Source organism: Dipodomys ordii, unplaced genomic scaffold (genome assembly GCF_000151885.1).
Source record: "Dipodomys ordii isolate 6190 unplaced genomic scaffold, Dord_2.0 Scaffold11, whole genome shotgun sequence".
In the NCBI taxonomy this organism is placed as follows: Eukaryota; Metazoa; Chordata; class Mammalia; order Rodentia; family Heteromyidae; genus Dipodomys; species Dipodomys ordii.
Window position 1 is genome coordinate 3,378,175 of NW_012267227.1, and position 19,665 is coordinate 3,397,839.

The following is a 19,665-nucleotide window of genomic DNA, read 5'->3' on the forward strand; positions in this document are numbered from 1 at the left end:
AATTGGACATAAGGGGTTCTCTCTCTCTCTCTCTCTCTCTGTCTCACTGGTTTGTATCTCTCTCTCTCTCTGTTTCACTGGTTTGTATGCCCTAGGTAGCTTTGAACTGAGATTCTCAGATCATAGACTCCTGAATAGCTAGGATCACAGATGTGAGTGATCAGTTCCTGGCTTAGAGTACAGATTCTGTCTCCTCACTTTCCTCCTGAGGGTCCCTTGGCCCAGGTCCACCAGGGCAACTTCAAGAAGGGATGAATAGCTGGTCCAGGTGTGTGTTGCATGCCTCCTGACTGGAATTTTCCACAAGCTGGGGGTGATGAAAAACACCAGCTTATAGCTTAGAAGAGGCTTCTTGGTTCCAGGTTTGTTTCCCATTGTGGAAAACCCATATTTTTCTTCACGATCTTCCTTTTCCCCGAGGAGCCTCGGCTTTGCCCTCTTACTAATATTCTGTTACTCCTCACCAAGTAAGTCAGGCTCTCTGGGTTGCTCCAAGACACAGCCACAATGTTTCCCCCATGCCCTACCTGTAACTGAAACCAGAGTGTTATACCTGACACTCAGACTCCAGGATTTCCACATGTCAGGTCTGGCTATGTACCCCTTAATACATTGACTAAAGAGACAGAGAGAAGGGCAGAGAAAGGAGATTTAGTTCTTGGTCTGGATATACCACAGGAAGATAGCACTTCAGTTGCTCTTCATCCTTCTTTGGGCTATAGATAAGAGCTTTAGGTTTTTGGCTTTGCTGTCTGTTTGTTAGATTTTGTTTTGGGCCAGTGCTGGGTCTTGAACTCAAGGTCTGGGCACTGTCTGTGAGCTTTGTTGTTCAAGGCTAGTACTCTATCACTTAAGCCACAGCTCTACTTCTGGCTTTTTTTCCTCTTTTTTTTAAGTGCTGGTTATGGGGCTTGAACCCTGGGTCTGGGTGCTGTCCCTCCGCTCTTCAGCTCAAGATTAGCACTCTACCACTTGAGCCACAGCACCACTTCCGGTTTTCTAGTGGTTTATTGAAGGTAAGAGTCTCACGGACTTTCTTGCTTGGGATGGCTTTGAACTGTGATCCTCAGAGCTACAGATGTGAGCCACCGGCGCCCAGCTTGGCCTTTTTGCTAGTTAGTTGGAAATAAGAGTCTCATGGACTTTCTTGTCCAGGCTGGTTTGGAATCACAAGCCTCAGATCTCAGCTTCTTCAGTCGCTAGGATGACAGGCAAGAGCCACTGGGGCCTGACTGAGCTTTAGGTTTTATAGATAACTCCTGGCAGAGAGAGAAAAGTATGCATAATTATTCAGCAGTCCTGGTCTAGATGTGGCCTGGTTAGTCATTATTTCAGCTCTTGTTTTGGGAAGAGTTCTGGAGGAGGTATTACTGCTATTATCCCTGCTCATGATAAGTAGGTCATCTTGCCTGCTGGGTAGCCTGGCCTGAGGAGGCTCTGTTGTTTATTAGGGGTAGTTTCGATCCTTTGTCATAAAGATATTATTGATTAGTGATGTCAGGGTTGTTGGGTTTTTTTTTCTTTCATTTTTGGATTCCAAGATGGTTATAAAATGACTACCAAGAGAACAGCTTAGTCCAAAGATACAAAATGAAGACAGGGATACCAAGCTCTTCTCCTTGCTTTTAGGTAATTCAAGGGCCCAAATAAGTCAGAGATTTAGCTCTGGTTGGTAGAGTACCAGTCAATGAATGAAAGTATCAGATACTAAGTTCAAGTCCTGGTCTCAAAAAAAAAAAAAAAAAGAAAGAGGGTAGGGAGAGTTAATCTTTCTCAGCAAAAACTGGTTTTGAACTCAGAGTCTCACCCTTACTTCCTTTTGCTTGCTTGGTGGGTGGATGCTCTACCACTTGAACCATGGCTCCAGCCCTGCTTTTTTTTAACTGGTTACTTTAGAGATGGAGTTTCATGGATTTTTTTCTATCCCAGTAGGTTTTAATCCTCCTCCATCCTCTGTTACAGCCTCCTGAGTAACTAAGATTACTGAACCACTGGTGCCCAGCCAATGGAAGTTTTTTCTGTTTTTTTTTGTTTTTTGTTTTGTTGGTTGTGGGGCTTGAACTTTGAGACTGGGAGCTGTCCCTCAGCTCTTCAACTCATGGAGAGCACTCTACCACTTGAACCACAGCACCACTTCTGGTTTTCTGGTGGTTTATTGGAGATAAGAGTCTCACAGACTTTGCTGCCTGGGCTGGCTTTGAACCACAATCCTCACATCCCAGCCTCCTGAGTATCTAGGCTTATAGGCATGAACCATGGCACCCGGCTTAGCAGAAGTTTTTAATCACCTTTTGTATAACCCAGTCTCTGAGCCTCTTTTCCTGCTTGAAGGAGCAGCTGGCTGGAGAGGGTTAGCTATCTGGTTTGTCTTCAAGATAAACGACTACATCTCTGGCTGCTTTAATAAACTCCTTCTAGGGCTGGGAAGGTGGCTCAGTGGTAGAGCACTTGCCTTGCATGCTCAAGGCCCTGGGTTCGATTCCTCAGCACCACATAAGCAGGGAAAAAAAAGCCGGAAGTGGTGCTGTGGCTCAAGTGGTAGAGTACTAGCCTTGAGCTGAAGAGCTGAGGGACAGCACCCAGGCCCAGAGTTCAGGCCCCACGACCGGACCCCCAAAAAAAAAAATAAACTCCTTCTAGGTTCAGCCATACAATAGTGACCAACTTTTTGCTGCTTTTACCTTGTCTTCAACATTATTGCATAGAACATATGAAGGGATAGATTAATGATGTAAGATAAACAATCTTGACAAAGACAGATAATTCCATGCTCTTGCCCCCGTGTCTGTGATGTGTCCTTGCTACCCAGAGGATACACAAGCTCTTCTCAGCACAGTACCCAGGCCTTTTGTGAGCTGCCTTGGCCCTGTTTCTGGCTATGTCCAGCCTTCTTCTCTGAAAAACACAAGCTCAGGGCGATAAGATACAAGATCTCCAGGAAATGTTTTGCCTTTCTCTTCCTCCCATTCAGACTTCTACTCTTCCCTTGTCTTCCCCATGCTCTTCCTGCTCAGGGGATAAGGCCCAGCAGAAGCCCTTGACTTCCCTGCCTCCTCTCAACAGCATAACCAAAAACAAACCTCCTTCCTTGCTTTGGTTGCTTTTGCCACAAACCTGTTGAGAGCCTTCAGAATGAGGAATCTCTCACTGCTGTGGTTGATCACTGTGTGAATGAATGAGTGAATGAATGCATGCCTTAATGAATGAAGACCACATGTTCTCATGGATGCGGAGACTTATTCGTGTCTCACCTAGAAAGTGCAAAAGTAGAATTTCCTTCACTCATATGAACATTGGTTGAGGACCTACTATAATCCAGGAGCAGAATGGCAAACATCAGTGGGTTGTGGTCTCTGCCTTCCTGAGGCCCACTGCCCATGGGTTAAGGACACAGTGATACTTGGTGAGGATTCCCACCAATGAACACATACTTCCAAAGGGTGAACTCTCTGCCACAGTAGAGTGGAGGTTTGCCTCAGAGGAAAGGGATATGATCTGTGTGTGTGTGTGTGTGTGTGTGCGCGCGCGCGTGCGCATGGGTGCCAGTACTGAGGCTTGAACGCAGGGCCTAACCCTCTTGCTTGGCTTTTTCACTCAAGGCTAGTCCTCTGCCTTTTAAGCCATATCCCCTACTTTTGACTTTTTGGTGGTTAACTGGAGATAAGAGTTTCATGGACTTTTTTTGTTCAGCCTGATTTTAAACTGTGATCCTCAGATCTCAGCCTCCTAAGTAGCTGGAGTTACAGGTATGAGCCACCGGTGCCTGGTTGTTGTTGTTAAACAAATGGAAGGGATGAGGGCTTGCTGTCTGTCAGTACCAAAGTGCATCAGACATGCCTTCTTCAGGACAGAGCAGCCAGGAATGTGGTCAGTACCATCCAGGAAACCCCACAAATGCTGCATGATGCCAGCACAAATGAAGGCCTTGTGGAGAATATTGGTATGTGGGATTCTGCTTCTTTGGTTTCTCCTCCAATCATGGGTGTGTCCTTCTCCTCTCCCCTTCCATCACTGAGGAAGTTCTCAGGATTGAAAACAAGAGCAAACAAACCAAAAAAAAAAAAAAAAAAACAAAAAAACCAGCCCAAAACAAAACAAAAAGCCAAATTGTGAGAATGGGTCAACTCAAATGCAAACCAGGAACCCAGAAATGAAGGCTTTTGACTTCTATAAGAAGTGGTGATGAAACTGGGTTTTTAGATCCTCACATCCAGGGTCCAGGAGTTCCAGGTTAGTCCAGGCCACTTAGTCCAATATGCCAACTAAAGAGACATGTTGAAGAGCAGAGAAAGGAGATTGAGTATATGGTAGCCATGGAAAGAGAACTTAGTACAGCTTTAGCCATCTACTGAGGTACAGACATGATTGGCTTCTGTTAACTAGGAAGAATTGAGGGCAGGGAATGAGAGAGGTATCAGAGTTAAAATAGGGTCAAGTTCCAGGCATGGCCTGGTTGACCATTAATTAGCTTAGTCTTTGTCTTTGGAAGAGTTCTGGAAAACCTGTTATCACTTTATTGCTGGGCCAGAACAGGAACAAGATGGTCCCCTGAGTTTTTGGCTCTTTTCTTTAAGATGGTAAGAAGAAGGCATTGCCCATTTTAGAGGTAATTTGCCTTTCACACGTGATATTTATCAGTGAATATTCTTTTTCTTGGAGCCTATGATGGTTGTAAATTTGATTGCAGTAGAGAATAGTTAAGGGAACAGATACAAAGTTGGGGGGCTTTTACTTAATTCACAGGGTCCAGCAAAAGCATCCTTTAAGTTGCCTCTTATAGTAAGAGGGTGAATTCCTGAACAGGGTGCTTCAGAAAGTCCCAGATCTTCTATGTTTAGAATCTTCCTTGGAGCTGATCTTGTTTGTGGTATAATTGGACAACTGGTCAAACTTTTTTTGGGGGGAGGGGGGTTGTGGGGGCAGTTTGTGATCTTTTCTTGTCTTTCTTTCTTTTTTTTTTTTTTTTGTCAGTCGTGGGGCCTGACCTGAACTCTTCAGCTCAAGGCTAGCACTTTACCACTTGAGCCACAGCACCACTTCTGGCTTTTTCTGCTTATGTGGTGCTGAGGAATCGAACCCAGGGCCTCATGCATGCAAGGCAAGCACTCTACCACTGAGTCACCAACTTCTACAACAGTGGTAATTGTAGCACTTAATTTTTTTATTTTTATTTTAATTAATTCTTTTCTTTTCTTTTTTTTTTTTTTTTGGGTCCGGTCATGGGGCCTGAACTCTGGGCCTGGGTGCTGTCCCTCAGCTCTTCAGCTCCAGGCTAGCGCTCTACCACTTGAGCCACAGCACCACTTCCGGCTTTTTTTTTTGCTTATGTGGTGCTGAGGAATCGAACCCAGGGCCTCATGCATGCAAGGCAAGAGCTCTACCACTGAGCCACCTTCCCAGCCCTAATTAATTATTTTCATACCAGTCTTGGGGCTTGAAGTCAGGGCTGGGCTCCGTCCCTGAGGTTTTTTTTTTTTTTTTTTTTTTTTGCTTTAGGCTAGCTCTCTACCACTTGATCTATAGCTCCACATCTGGCTTTTTAGTGTTTAATTGGAGATAAGACCCTCATAAACTTTCCTGCCTGGACTGGCTTTGAACCTCGATTTTCAGATCTCAGCCTCATGAGTATTTAGGATTACAGATATGAGCCATTGACATCCTATTATTTATTTACTTATTTATTGATGGTACAGGGGCTTGTTCTCTGGGCCTTGGCTTTGGTCAGTCCGCATGCTCCACTTGCTGCTATTTGAACCACACCTTTGCTGGTTAATTGGACATAAGAGACTAAAGGACTTGTCTTTCCTGGCTGAGTCTGAACCTTGATTCTCCAGATCTCAGCCTCTTAAATAGTTAGGATTTCAGACATGGACCACTAGTACCCGGCTTAGTATGTGCTTTTGAACTGAAATGAGGATTTGTAGTTTTAAAAATGGCATTTTAACTAGTAGAGTAATTGAGTCAGTGATAACACTTTAAATGTATGTGATACTTGTTTTCTTATTTGATCATTATTGAAGTGGAACACTTGGTCACTTTTTTTATATCCAAAGCAATTGAGAATCAGAGAGGTTAAGTAACTTGCCCAAGATCACACAGGTATCAAATGACAGGGCTTCGGCTTGAACTTAGCCAGAGAGGAAACTCTCAAGAAAAGCTGATTGTCATCAGATATTATTTCATCAGATCTTGTGCTTCCTTAGATCATGTTACTTACACAGTTAATCCAAGATCTGTCTTGTGCTGTTAGCTTTTGTTTTTTTAACTAGTCCTGGATCTTGAACTCTGGGCTTGGGTGCTGTCCCTGAGCTTTTCTGCTCAAGGCTAGCATGCTACCACTTTGAGCCACAGCTCCATTCCTGGTTTTTGAGTGGTTAATTAGAGATAAGAGTCTCACAAGGACTTTTCTGCCAGGGCAGGCTTACAGGTATGAGTCACCAACACTTAGCTTTAGAAAATAGTTTCATAAAGTTATGAGCCTGCTCCCATGGGGGGGGGCAGGAGATTTGAGGTGCACAGTGTCCCCTCCCCCAGCAATGGAGAACATAGTGGAGTGACCCAGAAGCTGTGGTTTGACAAATCCCAGTGCAATTGAGATCAGCCCCTTCCCTGACCCACAGCTGTGGGTTTTCTGGGAAGAGCCTGATGCTGAAGCAGCAAACCACTGAGATATCAGAGCCAGCGTGAAATGGCCACTCGGCCAGTGGGCAGGCCGACCCTAAGGGCACCCTGGGGTTGCCATTCAACAAAGCAGTTTATGAACACAGGGCCTCTTAATCAGTGTCACCCCTCTCAACATTGTCACCCATCGATCCCCTACCTTCCCCTCACTCTTCTTAAGTTTGTATTATATAGATTGGCTTCTTGACTGTATTCTCTCCCTCTTCTATGCATTTTTTTTTCTACCTTTTCCCCTTGACTCCACCCTACCCCTTTTGAGTACCCACTTCTGGTGTTATTTTACTGAACTTTGATTTTGCCTATCTAAGGAATGACACTCTTTGAGATCTCCCCCTTTCTGTTTTTGGTGCCTTGAATGAGACTTGAACTCAAGACCTTGAGCTCTTGGCTCAACTTTTTTACCCATAGCTGGTGCTCTCTACCACTTGAATCAAGCCTCCAGTTCCATATTATTTGCCAGACATTTGGAGATAAGAGTCTCATGGATGAGGCTCAACCTGAATCCTCACATCTCAGCCTCCTGAGTAACTAAGATTATAAGGGAGGACACTGGTACCCAGATGCTTCTATTGTTTAGTCCTTCTAGAAACTCTCTAGAGGTGGACATTATTATTATTCCTAATTTCTAGGTGAGACACCAACTTCCTCAGTATCAGGCTACTGCTAATGACAGAGTTGGAACCTGAATCCTGATTCCAAGGCCTACGCTCTAAGCCATGATCTATATTGATTCTTTTAAAAGTAGGATGTGGGAAAGACGATAACTGATTACATTGGTTCATTCACTCATTCATTCATCCAGTAAACAATAACTAGCCCCTACCTTAATGCCAGCCACTGTTAGAAGCTGGATATGGGGAGTGAGAGACAAAGTCTTGGTCTTTCCTCCTGGGACTTTCAAACAATGGCAACAGGACATAGGTAGAAAAGACATGTTCCTATGTGGGTGTTGGTGCTGAGAAAAGGGGCTGATCAGGAGGGGGATACTGGCAGAGTAAATGGAAGTTAGGGTGGGGAAGGCGGGGAGTGTAGCAAGCATGCAGCTTGGGGGTGAGCTGGCCAGAGGCTGGGAGGGGACAGAGAGTCCTTGAATAGCAGCAGAGGTAGACATTGAGCAGAGGTCACTCTGGACGCTTATGGGAAGGGGCTGCTGGTGGACTTATCTCCAGTATGTTAAGAGTAAAGAACCCACAGGCACCCTGAAAGCCTGCCCACAAGGGGTCTGGCCATGCTTTCTCAGGTTGCCCAGCACTGCTGAATAATCCATGGTCGTCAGGCTTGTGTTGCCAGTGAAGGTTTTCAGGCAGCCTCCGTGTCCCCATGGATAGCACTGGCTAGGCCTCAGGTCTTCACTTGGCTTCACCCAGCCAGTCACTCGCAGGGACTCAGCAGTCTTGTTGCTCTGCTCTTTGGCTGGTGACCTTGGCAGCTTTCATTCATTTACTTCTTTTGTGTGTCAGACTTGAACTCAGGGCCCGTGTGCTGTCCCTTAGCTTTGTTGCTCAGGGCTAGCACTCTTATCACTTGAGTCACAGCTCCACTTGTGTTTTGGGGATTTTTAAAAATTATTGTTGTTATTATTTTTGGTGGCTAATTAGAGATAAGAGACTCACAGATTGCTGGCTTCAAACCATGATCCTCAGACCTCAGCTTTTTGAGTAGCTAGGATTACAAGTGTGAGCCACTGGTACCTGGAATCCTTGGAAGCGTCTTGACTTCTCTGGGTTCCTCTGCAACATGAAGTAACTAAATGGTCTCTGTTTCCTTGTGGCCACAACATTGAGGTTGGATGCAAGAGCTTCTGGGAGGGAAAAAAATGAGATAGTGGGTGGTGAGCAGAACAGAGGAAGACATATTCTATCAGCTGAGGGCAGAGAATTTGGAAGGGGAATCAATCTGAGCTCTCCAAGGCCTGGTGACTAGGACTGCATCCCAGCAAGGAATAAACCTACTCAGGAGGCTGAAATCTGAGGATCATGGTTTAAAAGACAGCTGGAACTGGGTGCCAGTGGCTCACACCTGTAATCCTAGCTATTCAGGAAGCTGAGATCTGAGGATCAGGGTTCAAAGCCAGCCCGGGCAAGAATGTCCATGAGACTCTTACCACCAATTAACCAACAGAAAACCAAAAGTGGTGCTGTGGCTCAAGTGGTAGAGCACTAGCCTTGAGCTGAAGAGCTCTAGGACATTGCTCAGGTCTAGATTTCAAGCCCCATGACCCCCCCCCAAAAAAAGGACAGCTGGAGCAGGAAAGTCCATGAGACTCTTATCTCCAACAAGCTACAAAAAAGAAAGAAAGAAAGAAAGAACAAACGAACCAGCGTAGCCCTTCTTCCTCACCATCTCTCTGAATGCTGTTCTCTCCTTATACTGACCATCTTAGAGTCCTCAGAGCAATGCTGTTTCTTGCTAGGTGCCATCCTCATTTTATAGATAAGAAACCAAGGTTCCGGGCTGGGAAGGTGGCTCAGTGGTAGAGTGCTTGCCTTGCATGCCTGAAGCCCTGGGTTCGATTCCTCAGCACCACATAAGCAAAAAGAAAAAAGCCGGAAGTGGCGCTGTGGTTCAAGTGGCAGGGTGCTAGCCTTGAGCTGAAGAGCTGAGGGACAGCGCCCAGGCAGGCCCAGAGTTCAGGCCCCACGACCAGACCCCCCCCCAAAAAAAAAAGAAACCAAGGTTCCAAGGGACACAGTGTCTCTACACAGGTTTCAAGTTGTTAGTGGCAGAGCTGGGATGTGAATCCAGCCCAGCTTGGCCGATTCCACAGCCCTGTGACTTTGTACTCTATTACATAACCTTTTTTTAATTTAATTTTTATTTATTTTTTATTGTGAAAATACTTTACATAGGGGTTACAAGTACATGGGCAAGATAATGAGTGCATTTCTTATTAATCATTGTAGCCTCCTCCTTTGTTTCCCCTTCCCATCCCTTCCCAGCCTCCCCCCGCCCCCCTATCCAGTCCTCCCCCCGCCAAGTTGTAAAGCTCGTTTTTGACATGACAACTTGTATACATAACCTTTTAAAGAAGCCTTCATCCTGCTCACAACCCCAGCATGGACATGGCCATGCTGGACCCATAGGACATGAGGTCCTCCTCTTGGAGGACCAGCTTCAAGTGAGCACCCCAACAGTCACCTCTGCCACATCCACCAGCACATGAAGGGGCACGTTGGCTTCTCTCAGGGTGCCTGCCCAGTGGGCTGAGCTGGCTGAGTTTGTTTTGACAGGTGGGGGCAGTTCCACCTCTTGGTGACAGCTTGATGGCAGTTTGACAGGCCCTGGGCCAGGCATGGTAGTACCTATAGGAATGTGATCCCTTCCCCCAGGCATGCTTTGGAGATGATGTCAAGTGTGTGGGTGAAGTATCTTATGGAAAGTAAATAAGGCTGAAGGAGAATGGCGGGAGCCAGGAAACATGGATATCCCAGAAGGCATTCTGGCTTGGATCCGGCAGTTCTGATCACTGCTGCCTTCTTCCCTTCTGACCTAGGGGCCAGGAGACATGAGCCTTTTACATCCTTTACAAACCAGGAGTTTGCACACCTTGAAGCTGCTGAGCTTCAAGCTTGAAGGGGCTTTAGGATGACATCCAGTGTCTTGCTTACGAGTCAAGGGCTGAGGCCCAGAGAAAGGAAATGGCCTGCTTAAGAGCACATAGCCTTGGATAGTGCTATCCAATCATAGCCTTGGACTCTTTTGAGGGATTAGGAAGCAGAGCCCTGGGTCACTGCTGCTTTGCTGGCCTTGGAGCCTAGGCCCAATTCCTTGCTGACCTATGGGAGGAGTGCTCTCTGGTGCCCCTAGTGGTAGTAGCCAAGAGTCTCCGTAGGATCAGAAAGGGAGCCTGCAGGCTGGAAATCTTTCAGTACATTTCCAAAAATATTAATGGAACATGCGGCACAAAAGCAACATAGGTGATCCCAGGAACTTTAAAAAAAAACAACTTGAGTTTCCTCATAGAAAAGCCTGCTGCCACCTATGAAGGTGGCATTACAGATGAGAGACAGCTCAGGACTGCTAGCAAATAAGTCTTGTAGCTGCTGGGCTGGTTATAGCACCATGGTCAGGGAAGTATTGTTGAAAAATGAAGAAGTAGTCAGGTGCTGGTGGCTCATACCTGTAATCCTAGCTGCTCAGGAGGCTGAGATCTAAGGATCATAGTTTGAAGCCAGCCAGTGAGACTCTTATCTCCAGTTAACCAATGAAAAGCCAGAAGTGGAGGTGTCGCTTAGTGGTTGAGTGCCAGCCTTGAGTGAAGAAGCCAGGTAAGAGCACAAGACCCTGAGTTCAAGCCCCATTCTATACTGCGCATGTGCCCGTGCGTGCAACCACTCAGACTGAAAGACCTGGGGGAGCCTTCATGGAGATCCAGTGTGGGTCCTCTTTTGCCAAGACCTCTCTTGTCTCATCTTCAATGAGGACATCTAGCTCTGGAGATGATGCTGGGATTCTGATGGCCAGGTGGGGGAGACAGCGTGGGGGAGTCACTCATCTTGATGAATCTATCCCCAGAAGAAAAGGTACCCTGGGGTCGGTGGCACAGGCTGCCCAGGATGGGCCAGTTCAGGTGGCATTCCATTTCTCTGAGGGTAGAATGATGGGACCTTCAAGCTTGGAGGTCTGACAGGTAAAGATGGAAATCCTCATATTCACTAGCTGGTGTTAATCTTTATTTTTATTTTTCAAAAGAGGAATGGGAACACATCTACCGTGGCTGGATGGTTGAAAGAGTGTGGAACGAGGCATCAAGTATACTATGTGCTTGGTTCATGCTTAGTCCTGCATTTTTCAAGGGCATAATGATGGCCCTGGTGTTCTGGGAAACACCTGTGTAGCACCTGGAGCCTGCTTGGTTCGGGTCCAGGCTTTGGGAAGATGCCAAGAACAAAACCCTGAGGAAGTTTTGAAGGGAGGCAGCAGATCAACTGTGTGGGAAGTGTTGCACTGGGGAAGTGCAGGGTGATTTTTGGACATGGTGGACAGGGACAGGAGGTCCCAGAAAAGGCCTTCTAGACAAAGTACTGCCTAAGCTGAAATATAAAGAAAGATTAGCCAGGTTTGAGGAGGGGGCAGGGTCGTGAAAGAGTTTCAAGTCACTCAGTCTTAGAATAGGACTCAATGCAGATGGGACAGCTGGGCACTGGTGGCTCACACCTGTAATCCTAGCTCCTTAGGAGGCTGAGATCTGAGGATCGTGGTTCAAAGCCTGCCGGGGCAGCAATGTCGGTGAGACTCTTATCTCCAATAAACTACTCAGAAAAAGCTGGAAGTGGCTCTGTGGCTCAAGTGGTAGGGAGCTAGTCTTGAGCAAAAGCAGCTCAGGGACAGCACCCAGGCCCAGAGTTCAAGCCCCAGGACTGGCAACAAACAAACAAACAAACAAAAAACCGGATGAGATTCAGGTGATAAAACACAATCTTGCACCTCAGAGCAAGATATGGGGACTGAGCTTCGGGCCTTTCACACTCACTCCCATGCTTGCTCTGTTGGCTCTCTACTACTTGAGACACTCTCCCAGCCCAGCTTTTTGCTCTGTATTTGGAGATCCAGTCTCACAGCCTTTTCTGCCTTTACTAGCCTTGAACTACAAACTTCAGGAGCTTAGCCTCCTGAGCATCTAGGATTATAGGAATGAACTACTAACACTTTGAGGTTCTTTTTTTTTTTTTTTTGGCCAGTCCTGGGGCTTGAACTCAGAGCCTGGGCACTGTCCCTGAGCTTCTTTTTGCTCAAGGCTAGCAACTCTACCACTTGAGCCACAGAGCCACTTCCGACTTTTTCTGTGTATGTGTACTAAGGAATTAAACCCAGGGCTTCATGCATGCTAGACAAGCACACTACCACTAAGCCACATTCCCAACCACTCTGAGGTTCATAAAAGCCAGTAGAGAAGTGCTTCCCAGCCTGGACTGTTGGCTCCAGAAATGAGAGAATCTGAGGCATGGAGCCATCTCTCCTTTCAAGGTGGGGCTATTAAAGATATTTCCGACTCAATTCTTCTTCTCTTCCACCTCATCCTTGCTTTTCTGGTAGATCATGAGGTTCTGTGGTACCCACCCCCATTCCATTCAGTTAGTGCTGTGTGCTGATGGTGGTCAGGAGAGAGGTCTCAGGGCCTCTTTCTTAGGGAAGTTCCTAAGAAAGTGCCCAATGGGTACGGATGGAAGGACTGAGAAGCTGCCTGCCCAGGAGAGGGTGGGAGGAGAGACAGACAAGCTCCTTGCAGGGGGTGATCAGGCGCCTGGATCCCTAGCAACTATGGACAGGTTAGGCCTAGGCCATTGGAATTGGGCCCCGGGTGTTGGAGTTGGGCCACTTGCCTGGATCCTGTCCCCTGACTTCTCCTGTCTGCTCTCCTTTCTACAGAGACTTAACCCATTCTGCTTTTGACGCATTCACAAAAATAATGCTGAGAATAATCCCTAGGGAGGAAGAAGAATAAACAAGCTTTAAAAATGCAAAAGGAAATGTGTCCTTTATTTAAAAATAATAGTGAGGAAAAAAATGCAGGGGAGGGCCTTAGCCAATTCCCTTGAGTGAAACTTTCCAGCTGCTGTGACAGAAGGTCACAGAGTCCTCAGGGCTCTAGGGGAAACCTAAGGGTGGGAGGTTCCAGTTGGGATTCAATATGGGTTCAACTAAGAGTGAGGGCCAGGCTCAGTGGCCACCATGAGAGATCCAAGTCTTCAGTTTTATCCAACCTGAGGACAGCTTGGCTAGAGGAAGCTGGCAAAGACAACATAGGGCTGCTGGACCTGGAAGAGTAGGGTTAAGAGAAAGATCTCAACAGGCATGAAGTATAGAGAGGCCCAGGACTGAGAGGAAAATCTCCAAGGTCATGGCTGGCTAAGCTGGACTCGGAGGTCCAACCAGGATTTCATGTACTCAGAGGCCCCCAGGTAGAGTGAACAACGTAAGCACAGGCCACGGTAGGAAATCCCTCAGTGCTTTAAGGACAAAGATGTCCAATCTTCTGAAACATGTATTTATTTACTTGACAGGGGTTTTCCCCCCTTTTTTTTCCCTATGCTGGTAGTGGGGCTTGAACTCAGGGCTTGGGCCCTGTCCCTGAGATTTAGTGCTCAAGGCTATTGCTCTACCATGTAAGCCACAGCTCCACTTCCAACTTTTTGGTGGTTAATGGAGAGAAAAGTCTCACAGATTTTGTTGCCCCAGCTGACTTGGAACCAGGGTCCTCAGATCTCAGCCTCCTGACTACTCAGACCACCAGCACTCGGCTAACTTACCAGTTTTATGGTGATAAATCTCACACACATACCATAGACTCCACCTACTGAGTATCTATAATTTACTACCATGTAATACCATGGTTATTTATAGCATCATTTTAGAATGTCTTTATAAATCCTCAAAGAAAACATGGCTCCATTAACAGTCATCCCCATTCCCCAAGCTCTATTCTATAACTGATCTGCTTTCTGTTTCTAGACTGACTTGTTCTGGACATTTTCTATAAACAGAAGCATACATAGCCTGTAAATCTGGCTTCTTTCACTTACTGATTTCAAGGCTCATCTATACCATTTTTTTTCCTTTTCATCCTATTCTTTGATTTCATTCTTTTTCTTTCTGGTTGAATAGTATTCCGAGATCAATACTAGGATGTGGTGTGGGCATATCACATTCTTGTCTGTCCATTCCTCAGTTGATGGACGTTGTCTACTTTGATCCATCCTCACTCAGAGGCAGGGATGTGTGAGGGTCCACGTAGAACTGTTCCCTGCCCCTGTCCCTCCTCCCTGCCCCCCAACATCACTGTGTCATACCTGGCAGCTCTTTACAAGACAGAAAAGAGTCAGAATAGCTGGTATTGTTCCTGCAAATCAAGTATCTTATTTTCCTGTGGCCTGCTGAGGACCAAAGTTAGTTAAACACACAGAGAAGTACAAACTGTATGTTAGGTTAGAGGAGGGAATTTCAACAACAAGAAGTTGCTGGCCCAGGGAGAGACTCGGTCAGGACTGCCAAGGCCCACAAGTCAAGGGTGAACCAGGGCTAATCTGTGGTGTCCGCCCCATACACATGCACACACACATACACACACACGGCTGAAACTTTATTTATAGGCAATGTTGCCAGTATCTCGCTGCTGTTCCCATTCAAAGATGAGGACATATCTTTAATGACTACATTAAAGGCATCTGCCATTCAGGGACAGGAAGGAAACTAAGGAGCTGGGCGTCGGTGGCTCACGCCTGTAATCCTAACTACTCAGGAGGCTGAAATCTGAGGATCGTGGTTCAAAGCCAGCCCGGGCAGGAAAGACCGTGAGACTCATATCTCCAATAAACCACTAGAAAACTAGAAGTGGTGCTGTGGCTCAAATGGTAGAGCGCTCGACTTGAGCTGAAGAGCTGAGGGACAGCGCCCAGGCCCAGAGTTCAAGCCCCACGACTGACAAAAAAAAAAAAAAAGAAAGGAAACTAAGGCTAAATTCTCCAGGTTTGCTGCCAGCATCAGCCAAGCCCTGGCTTTTGTGTTCTGCCTCGTTTGGAGTTCATAGGAGAAAATACAAAAACAAGGGAGTTATGCTGTTTCAGTCTCCTAAAAATAGAAGACTAAATTCCACCCTAACCCAAAGCAAAAACACAAGCCAGGGCTTTAATTACCACCTTTTCTTTTCTTCCTTCCTGTTTTATTTTTTGTTTTGTGTTGTTGTTGGTTTTCTTCTCCAGCCAGAAAATATTATGTTGTTAGACAAGAATATTCCCATTCCACACATCAAGCTGATTGACTTTGGCCTGGCTCACGAAATAGAAGATGGAGTTGAATTTAAGAACATTTTTGGGACGCCGGAATTTGTTGGTGAGTTTTTAGGCCTGTTACTTTCTCAGCTGGGAAGCCGACATCCAAAGAGTTGAGAACGGCCAGGTTCTGATGGCTTACAGCTATCTGGAATCTTAGCTACTCAAGAGGCTGAGATCTGAGGACCGTGGTTGGAAGCCAGCCCAGGCAGGAAAGTTTATGAGACTCTTATATCCAGCTAACCACAAAAATCTGGAAGTAGGAGCTGTGGCTCAAGTGGAAGAATGCTAGCCTTGAGCAAAAGAAGTTCAGGGACAGTGCCAGGCCCTGAGTTCAAGCCCCAGGATTAGCCCCACACACACCTAAAAAGAAAAAAATTGAGAACAAAAAGAAATCCCAGAAACAAGCCTCCTAAGGCTGTGGTCTCAGGACTCATGATGAGAGATGGTACCTAATGGGTAGGAAGGAAGAAAGTATCTGCTAATGGAATGTCCGAGCAGGATTGGGTCTGAGTGTCCAACGGGACAAGGCGGGGCTGGAAAGCTTTGTAGAGTTCAGACTTCCAGACTTTACCCACTTCTGGCTCTTTAGATGAGTTTATTACATGGATTTAAAAATCACCCTCAGCCTTGGCTGGGAATGTGGCTTAGTGGTAGAGTGCTCCCCTAGCATGCATGAAGCCCTGGGTTCAATTCGTCAGTACCATATGCACAGAAAAAGCCAGAAGTGGCGCTGTGGCTCAAGTTGTTAGCCTTGAACAAAAGAAGCTCAGGGACAGTGCCCATGCCCTGAGTTCAAGCCCCAGGACTGGCAAAAAAAAAAAAATCACCTCAGCCTCCCACAGACACAGCCTTCTCTGGAGTAGCTTTTGGTTTCTAGCAAAGGAAAAAAGCAGTCATCTGCCAGATGCCCAGTCTACCCACCTGCCTCCTCTGGCTGCCCAGCCTGTATTCATTCCTGGAAATGCCCAGCTCCAGAGTGCCCTGGCCACTCTCTTCCTTCTATGCCCCTCCCCTTTTGTCCAAATCCCACCTATCCTGAACCCTTGATGCTCTCTTATAAGACTTGGGCCAGAAAAGTTGGGGAACACAAAGAAATATCCCTAAAAGAGGAAACAAATGAGTTCCTAGCTGTTTTGTTGGTTTGCTTATTTGTTTTCTTTTTTTTTTTTCCAGTAGAGTCTTGCAAACTTTTCTGCTTGGGCTAGCCTTGAACTAAATTTCCTCCCCATCGCGGTCTCTCAGGTAGCTCAGAAATCCTTGTAGAGTAGGCCTCAAAACTTGCGATCCTCCTTGTATTCCTCCCTCCCAAATGCTGGGGTTTACAGGTATGCGCTACTACACATAGCCTGCTCTGGAATCTTTCCGTTGACACGTGAAGTCTGAGTTCTTCCTCATTGTACTCATTTCCCTGCCAATCCTTTGAGAGGTCATGGACAATTTGATTTCTGTCTTCTTCCTCTGGACACTCTTTTCATGCTTACCACACCCCGCTCTCTGGTGCTCTGCGCTTCATCTGCTCCTCTTCTGTCCTTGGCAAGCACTCTTCTGGTTACCATGTGATTGGCTCAGCTCTTATTTCTACCTGGGCCTCGGTGACTCCAAGACTCTGACCCACTCTCCTATCACCAGCTTTCTTCTAGCTGCCTGTCAAAGTCATCATCTCATGACAGCCATCCCAAGAAGGAAATCTGCCCCTCAGGAGGGAGGTACTTCAATCAGACCAAACTCAGAGGAAGAGGCTATTCCAAAAGAATACCAAAAGTCCAGACATGGAGCTGTTACTCACATGATAGAGCACTTAGACAAGAGTAAAGAAAGCTCAGAAATAGTACTTACGGCCTGAGTTCAAGCCCCAGGATGGTACAAAAGAGACAGCAACAATTAAAGAAAAAAAAAAGACAGTTCTTGTCACTAGAGCTCCATTTTTCCTTCTTATCCTTTGTTTCTTTCTTATTCTTCTTTCTCTTTCAATTCAGGTGATTCTGTGTACCACACATTCCCCTCCTCCTCACTAGAAAGGTGGCCATAGGCTTCAACCAAGTTAACAGGTCGTGCATGTCTGAGTGTGTGTAGGTTGCCATAACAAAATACCTTAGACAGGATAGTTTATAAACAACAGACCGTGTTACTCACAGTTCTAGGGGCTTGGCAGCCCAAGGCAAAAGCAGACCAGTGTCTTACCTTCTACCTATGGCCTTGTGGGGCACAGGGAATAACATAGCTCCCTGAGATCTTCTGTAAGGGAACTGGTTCCAATGCTATAGGGTCTATTTTCCTGCCCTGGTCACCTCCTGAATCCTTTACATCTTTATTCTATTGCACTTCTCTCCTTTCCCTAACTAGATCAGGCTAATCTCAAACTGGCAGTCTTCCCACTAATACCTCCCAAGTGCTGGGATTACGGGTGTGCCGTACCCTACCCAGCTTGGGCTGTAGCAACGTCTTTCCTTAAAATTCACAGATCTCGGTTGCCTCCATCTGCTGCTTGGGTTTCCTTCCTGGAGATTTAGGATGGAGACATTTGGTGGTGCTGCATTCCCTAGAGGTCCATTCTAAACATCTCCTCCTGTTTTTCTACCTCTTCTTGACTCCTGAATGTGATTTCTTTTCAGCTCCAGAGATCGTGAACTACGAGCCCTTGGGACTGGAGGCAGACATGTGGTAAGACTTCCCTGGGTGGAAGTCCTTAGACCCTGCTCCAGGTGTGACATCTCCTTGACCGTGAGATTCCCTTTCTCCACACTCACCTTTTAGAGCTTCCGCTGCTCTAGTTGTGTGGGTGCTGCATCAGTCTGGGAACACTGCAGAGATCAGTTCTGTGCACAGAAATTGCATGGTTGCTTTATAGTTGGCTGAGTGCCTGGGTTTTCTACAATCCTGACAGTATGAAGGTGGTTCTTATTAGCCTCGATTATGGAAAAGAGGCTCACAGGTGATAAGGGACATGCTGAAATACCAGCGCTTACCAGTATGGGGTCCATAGATTCAGTATATAGAACTTGATGACCCCAAATAGGTCTTATACCACTTCTGAAGAGTGGGATGGAGAAGATTGTGGGCTGGGGATCGCATGGTGGAGGGGCGGTGCCTGGAGAAAGAGGAAGACTGCAGTCCTGACTCAACTCTTCTTTGTTTGCAGGAGCATTGGGGTCATTACTTACATCCTGTGAGTATCTCGGATCCCTGGGGCTCCAATCCAGCTTAGGGGATGAGAGAGGGTAGGCAGAGAGATAGATTGACATTTACAGAGAACCCATCATAAGCTGGCTATATTAAACCTACCCAGCAAACCTGAGGCTGAGTGCTCTGAGCTCCATTCCTTTGACCCTTCATTCACTTTACCCTGGGGCTGAAGTTGAGCAGGAATCCAGAAGTGCATCTTCCCTCCTGCTTTAGCCCGTGTCTCTGCATTTCTGCCGAGAATGCCAGGGCTCCCTGCCCAGACTCTACCAGTTCACTGTGGGAATGCCACGGGAGTCAGGAGCCTTAGGATAAGACTGGAGGTGTGGCTCAGTGGTAGACCAGTAGCCGTGGTTGGGAAACAGACAGACAGACACAGATAGAGATAGACAGAGACACAGAAAGACAGAGAAAGAGAGATAGAGACACACACATACACTCTTTTGGAACAATCATGAAGCAGCCTTTGCCTGCTCCTGCCTGCTCCTTCTTTTTTTTCTCCCCATCCCTCATCCTTTCCCCAAGTCCCCATTTCTTTCTTTCCTGTCCTGGGTATCTAGTTGCTTGAAGCAGAGATCTCCTGCCTTATTCGCTCACCAGGCCTCACCTGGAGTTGGAGACCCCATGCTCTTACTTTCTGGCCTGGTGACCTTTGATGGGAGATTTACCTTTAAGCCTGTTTCTTAAATCAGAAAAATAAGAGTCCCAAATGTCCTGCTGCAGGAAGGGGGTGGATAAGTACTGTGTGCACATACTCCTAGGCCTGTGCTGTGGTGTCCCTGGCAGGTAGAGGGGATTCAACTTTCCAGCCCTTCCACTCACAGAAAACATGCAAACATGGGAGATTCTATTTTTGTGTGTGTGCCATTCCTGGGGTTTGAACTCAGGGACTGGGGGATGTCCCTGAGCTGCTGCTCCTTTTTTTTTTTTGTGGGTCGTGGGCCTGAACTCTGGGCCTGGGCGCTGTCCCTCAGCTCTTCAGCTCAAGGCTAGCACTCTACCACTTGAGCCACAGCGCCACTTCTGGTTTTCT

At 46.7% G+C, this 19,665-nt stretch overlaps 1 protein-coding gene across 1 annotated transcript in view; it reads left to right on the forward strand.

The window, feature by feature from the left end:
* The first annotated feature begins 4,543 nt into the window (after positions 1-4,543).
* Positions 4,544-19,665, forward strand: part of LOC105980938 (death-associated protein kinase 3-like) — a 34,230-nt gene continuing 19,108 nt past the window's right edge. The window contains exons 1-4 of the mRNA XM_013009925.1: positions 4,544-4,577; positions 15,381-15,510; positions 18,065-18,113; positions 18,592-18,618. Coding sequence (XP_012865379.1) covers positions 4,575-4,577; positions 15,381-15,510; positions 18,065-18,113; positions 18,592-18,618 — 209 coding nt within the window. The 5' untranslated portion in view covers positions 4,544-4,574. The remainder of the gene's footprint in view (positions 4,578-15,380; positions 15,511-18,064; positions 18,114-18,591; positions 18,619-19,665) is intronic.